At 47.7% G+C, this 5,000-nt stretch overlaps 4 protein-coding genes across 5 annotated transcripts in view; 2 read left to right on the top strand and 2 right to left on the bottom strand.

Annotated features, from left to right (window-relative positions):
- LOC126575854 (putative 1-phosphatidylinositol 3-phosphate 5-kinase) overlaps positions 1-1,001 on the bottom strand; it is a 6,468-nt gene extending 5,467 nt beyond the window's left edge. The window contains exons 1-2 of the mRNA XM_050236834.1: positions 624-1,001; positions 1-560 (exon numbers count right to left, since the gene is read on the bottom strand). The exon at positions 1-560 is cut by the window's left edge and continues 1,139 nt beyond it. Of these exons, the coding sequence (XP_050092791.1) occupies positions 1-560; positions 624-1,001 (938 nt within the window). The remainder of the gene's footprint in view (positions 561-623) is intronic.
- A 90-nt stretch (positions 1,002-1,091) lies between these two features.
- LOC126575855 (anaphase-promoting complex subunit 13) lies at positions 1,092-1,538 on the bottom strand. The gene is made up of 2 exons (XM_050236835.1): positions 1,396-1,538; positions 1,092-1,322 (listed from the first exon to the last, which is right to left on the bottom strand). The coding sequence occupies exons 1-2, from the start codon at positions 1,405-1,407 to the stop codon at positions 1,092-1,094; spliced, it is 243 nt and encodes an 80-aa protein (XP_050092792.1). The 5' UTR covers positions 1,408-1,538.
- A 123-nt stretch (positions 1,539-1,661) lies between these two features.
- LOC126575520 (probable tRNA N6-adenosine threonylcarbamoyltransferase, mitochondrial) lies at positions 1,662-3,269 on the top strand. The gene is made up of 5 exons (XM_050236244.1): positions 1,662-1,744; positions 1,804-1,935; positions 1,994-2,127; positions 2,193-2,657; positions 2,721-3,269. The coding sequence occupies exons 1-5, from the start codon at positions 1,671-1,673 to the stop codon at positions 3,200-3,202; spliced, it is 1,287 nt and encodes a 428-aa protein (XP_050092201.1). The 5' UTR covers positions 1,662-1,670; the 3' UTR covers positions 3,203-3,269.
- Positions 3,270-3,711: 442 nt separating this feature from the next.
- Positions 3,712-5,000, top strand: part of LOC126576013 (unconventional myosin-XV) — a 32,568-nt gene continuing 31,279 nt past the window's right edge. Inside the window, exon 1 of one of the 2 annotated variants that reach the window (XM_050237074.1) lies at positions 3,712-4,221. The gene's annotated coding sequence lies outside the window, so the exon portion shown is untranslated. Of the gene's footprint in view, positions 4,453-5,000 lie in introns of both variants that reach the window. The other variant, XM_050237073.1, reaches the window with a different exon arrangement.

Genomic DNA, 5,000 nt, shown 5'->3' with positions numbered 1-5,000 from the left:
TGTTTGCTGAACAAAAAGTCAATCAGATCGTGGCCGCGATTAAGCAACGGTAACGAACGGCACATTTCATCGTACAGCGTTTTCAGCGAGTTGGATTGCTGTAAGATCGATTTCCGGTCTGCGGATGAAATGCCCGATCCACCACTGGCGGCGAACCGTTCTTCCTGATAGCCAACCGATATCTTTCTCTGACTCCGGCCGCCGGTAGCGGTGGGCAGACTAAGCGTATTGCTATCACCCTGCCCAGTGGCCGACAGCTTTTGCGAAAGATCATCCTGCAAGGCTTTCAGGTCCGGTTTCAAGTCAGTACTCGAGGATTTCAGATACGCTAGCACATCCTTCGAGCAGTAATTGCAGACTCGCAGATCGTCCGAGCAATTGATGATCTTCCCCGTCACTACCTGGCTGCAGCACTTGGTACAGAATATCTGGCCGCACAGCCGACAGTGATGCTTGCGGCGAAAGGTGGAGAACTTTACCGAACAATCGTAACACGCGATCGAGGTGGAATCGGGCATCCAGAACTTTGAGAGTTCCGTGCTCTTATAGCTCCGCGTTGTCTGTAAGACAGAAATCAATCCATTAATCTACAATCCAATCCATCGAAGGGACAGTTTATTTACCGTGGATTTTTGAGAAACCAAACTACTGAACCGTTGCAGCACGTTGGCAGATGATCGCTCGCCGGTAGACATAATCGTAGGGTGTAACGAGGAAGTCGATGCAGCTGACGATCTATCGGGCAGAGGTTTGGTGTTTGTGTCCTTTGCTGCTGCTTCGGCGATAGACTGCTGACGAGAGATTGCATTTCCTTGATCATTCTCCCGACCGTACGGTTGCTTGGTAGTTTCCGCAACTTGTCTCGCAAGTGATGGTTCATTAGCGATGGCCTTGACGTTCGTTAGCTTGCTCACTAGCTTGGTAAATATGGTTTCCTGCTCGTCTTCAAAGTTTCGTGCGAATTCCGTCAGCACCGTCGGTGAATGCAGATGTCGGTTCATGTTGGTGTGGCTTGCCCTTTATCCTAGCTTAAGTTGTTGATATCGTTTTCGGTCGTTTCGAGGAGTGCTGCTTTTTCGCTGGCGTTCGTACTAAACACCCGGGAAGTTCACTTGTTCATTGATTGCCATATCCGGAGCGAGCGACGCCAGGGCAAGATCGGTCCACTTTTGCTCCTGCTCTTTCAGCGTCAGATGTGAATCATCGTTATCCGCCTCCGGATCGGGCAGCTGATCAGACGGCACCAGGATGTGATCGAACGGCAGCTTCTCCGACATCCATTCGTTGTCTACCAAATCGATCAAACGACCATCAGAATGGGGCTGCAACAAAAGGGGGTGGCAAAGAATTGTTAGTGTTCACCTTGGCTTGTGAAGCGCCTTCCAGCCACCTTACCTCACTATCCATTAGTAGCTCGAAAGGAGAGACATTCACAGCTTAGATGGAAGTGTACTGAGCTACTAGAAACTTCTAGTAGTAGTTATCACACTGGGCAATTCGCCAAAAATGCTACAGCTGATAACGCTGGACCGTGATGTTTACAAGTTGGGCGCGATGATGACGATGATGATGATGATTGTTGATGACAACCACAGGAAGTGTCAAACGGCAAGTGTCGGCGAAGAAACAATAAAAACAAACACTTTGAACCAAAACAAAAATTTACAAAAATGATCCCGGAACGGTGTGCCAGGTTTGGCTTGAGATTAGGGAATAAAGTAAAAAACTATGGTTTCCATAAACGGTAAGAAGTTGGTGGGTTCCTAATTAGTTCTTTGGTACATACGTGGGTTTATCTTTCAGCTGTTCTTCTACCAAACCTCCCATCGTGTTGGGCATCGAGACGAGCTGCGATGATACCGGCGCGGCAATAGTCACGGGAGATGGCCAAGTGCTAGCCGAATTTGTAAACTCCCAACAGAATAACCATTTGCGGTAAGTAGAGTAACAATTAAATGACTTCTACCTCCTAAAGAGATGTTTCACGTTTCAGGTTCGGAGGTATCATGCCTCCAGTAGCACAAGACATACACCGAGCGAACATAGAAAACGTGGTGAACAAAACCTTTGAAATCGCGGGCCTAACACCGAAGGAACTAGATGCTATCGCGGTCACGAGTCGTCCAGGTAAGCATTTCTTACTTCAATATTCTGTGTCATTCGAGCATTAATTCAAAACCATCGTCCTCCAGGTCTGCCTATGAGTCTCATTATTGGTATGCGGTATGCGAAACATATTGCGCGGAAGTACGATAAACCGATCATACCGATCCACCACATGCAGGCCCATGCCTTAATGGCTCGGATGACTACTCGTATTCCCTTTCCGTTCCTGTGTCTACTCGTCAGCGGTGGACACTCTTTGCTCGTGTTCATAGAAGGAACCAATCGGTTTCGATTGCTCGGAGAAACGCTCGACGATGCTCCCGGTGAGGCTTTGGATAAAATAGCGAGGCGTCTGAAGCTTCGAAATGTGGCCAAATACGAGCACATGTCTGGTGGGCAAGCAATCGAACTAGCAGCCTTAGCCGGTGCTTCTCAGTCTTCTGCTTATGATTTCCCTCTACCACTGTCCAAATACCGGGACTGCCAGTTCAGTTTTGCTGGTCTCAAAAACACTGCTACGAGGCACATTCTGGAGCAAGAGGCACGGCACAGTGAGTATATGCTTTGGGTGCTATCTATAAACTGGCTTATTAAATCTATCTACTTGATTACAGACGTAGCGCCCGATGGTTTGCTGCCCGATTATGAAGCTTTTTGTGCTTCGTTCTTAAAGGGAGTGACCCGTCACATGCTTCATCGGACACAGCGTGCGATCGAATATTGCGAAAGAAACAACTTCTATGCCGATAGTAGCCAGCCACGCAGCTTAGTAGTCTCCGGTGGTGTCGCCTGTAATAATGTTATTTTCAACGCCCTAAGTGCCATGGCCAGCCAGTTCGATTATAGCGCTTACCGGCCAGAAAAGAAACACTGCACCGATAACGGTACGATGATAGCTTGGAATGGAGTGGAGAAACTCCTTGCTGGTGATACCGAAGAATTAACTAAAGATTACGGAACTTTGGACGTCAGTGGCAAGTGTCCGATAGGGGAAAGTGTGATAGAAGATGTTAAGAATGCTAATATGGCCTGTAAATGGGCCAAGGTAGACGTATACGGGGGTCTAGAAATAGAAAAGCGTGCGAACCTGTGCTAGGTACAACCAGTACAACGTTGTAGTAAATGTTGTTGAATAAAGTGAAAATTTGTAGTTTTAATGTTTAACTGAAATCGATGTTACCACAGTATTCTTAAAAGGTTTGTCATTCCGAAAAAAACGGCACAAAAATAAAATATCTCATCTTAAAATCACTCGTTGCTCTCTCACTCGCTTTAAGAACATTTGTTGGATGGTTTAATAATTAACTATTATAATATTCGAGGACAATCAAGATTACAGCACAAAACATCGCCAATCGAGGATCGCCTAATTGAATAGTTCAGGCCCGGGGACTGACATATTTCAATCCCGGCCGATGAACAATAGTAACGAACAACAAAAGTGTAAAACTCAGGTGCAAAGAGAGAAGGAGAGAGCGAGAGAGTACCATTGTATTGGTGCCGGCCGGGCCCCGTTTTGTGTCCTGGTGTTGGAGAGAGCTTACGGAGGTAGCGCAAGAAAAAGTTCCCGTCGATCGATTCCCACAATCGCGATCAAACAGGTGAACCTAGCAGTAGCAGCAGAAGCAGCGAGGAGTGATCTTCGCCAGTGAAATAACGTAAAACGAAACAACTAGAACTGACTGGCTTGAAACAAGCAGTCTCTCGCCTTCTTACCAAGGCCGTGTGCGTCCGACCGATCAAAAGACATCAACTGTCCATAAGCGACGAACGTTCTTCGTGGAACCAGAATTTGTTAAACATTTTTGTGTTATTCGTGAGGCGTGTTAAAGTTGAGAGGGCGTGAGTGGTGGTGGTGTGTGCTGTTGGTTGGGTCGAGAAGATCAGGCTTGCAATAATTATGATCGAGCCAAGCATCAGTATCTGTGCCCGTGCCAGCGGAGTCGACTTGCTTTTGCGCACCGTATAAGCGGCGGAGGGCTCAGCGTCGAGCGATCGAGCGGCGAGAGCTGGGCGGCCGCAGCGCAGCGGCTTGTGGTCAAACTAAATGTGCTACGTATGCAGTTTCTCAGGCAGTCAGGCAGCATTTGTGTCTTATCCGGTGCGCGAAGCTCGGTAAGCCGTACGCCGTTGCGTCGTGTGTCGATCGCTGTGTGAGGAAGGCAAACGAAAAATCGTCCCAAAAAAACGTGTGTATGTGTACATTGCGTGTGAAATCCAGCGACCTTTTATCATCATCATCATCATCATCACCGGAGCTGGAGCTGTACCACCGCGACGGCGACGGAATTCTACGGCGAGCATAACTTTCGGAACCCGAGTTTTCCGATTTGATATGCCTTACAAGTGAGTGTGTTAGTCGGTGTATGCGCACGTGTGTGTCTGTGTGTATTTGGGGTTTTTTAAACCTCAATTTTCATTTTTTTTTCGTTCTTTTTCCTCCATTTCCTTCGAAATGAATTGTCGGTTGCGAAAGTGCGTTGTTGTTTTCCCAAGGATCGATCGATCGCTTCTCGCTCAACAGGCAACAGACCGAGTTTACAGCGATCTGTCCGATTGATTTCCATATGATTTTCTGGTCAGCAGGAAAATCAATAAACTTCTTCAGCTACTCCCAGCAGCCAAAACAAGTGACGTGACAAATTCTTGTATAATCCGGTCCGTCTCTCTAACACACACCTATACTATCTCGCATCGCAACCATCTTAACGGGTGCTGAAACGGTATGCATGGTAAGGCCCTCCAGTGTATATGCTGGCGCGCGCCTCCATCCCAAGTTTCCTTCCATCCAGCCATCCCACTTCAGACCCTCTTCTTGTGTGGCTCTTGGATCTCTCTCTCTCTCTCGCGCGGTCTCTCGGTTTCGCTCCTACAATCAGTTCTCCGCCCCACCC

This window comes from Anopheles aquasalis, chromosome 3, assembly GCF_943734665.1.
Source record: "Anopheles aquasalis chromosome 3, idAnoAquaMG_Q_19, whole genome shotgun sequence".
NCBI lineage: Eukaryota > Metazoa > Arthropoda > Insecta > Diptera > Culicidae > Anopheles > Anopheles aquasalis.
The sequence above is the reverse complement of the archived record's forward strand: the minus strand, read 5'-3'. Positions and strand labels throughout refer to the sequence as shown.

What these genes read in the sequence shown, in the direction of transcription:
- LOC126575520 (XM_050236244.1), top strand. Translation starts at nt 1,671, where the DNA reads ATGATCCCGGAACGGTGTGCCAGGTTTGGCTTGAGATTAGGGAATAAA. An exon ending in CAACAGAATAACCATTTGCG is followed by an intron (nt 1,936 to 1,993) that starts GTAAGTAGAGTA and finishes TTCACGTTTCAG; the next exon opens with GTTCGGAGGTATCATGCCTC. An exon ending in GGAGCAAGAGGCACGGCACA is followed by an intron (nt 2,658 to 2,720) that starts GTGAGTATATGC and finishes ACTTGATTACAG; the next exon opens with ACGTAGCGCCCGATGGTTTG.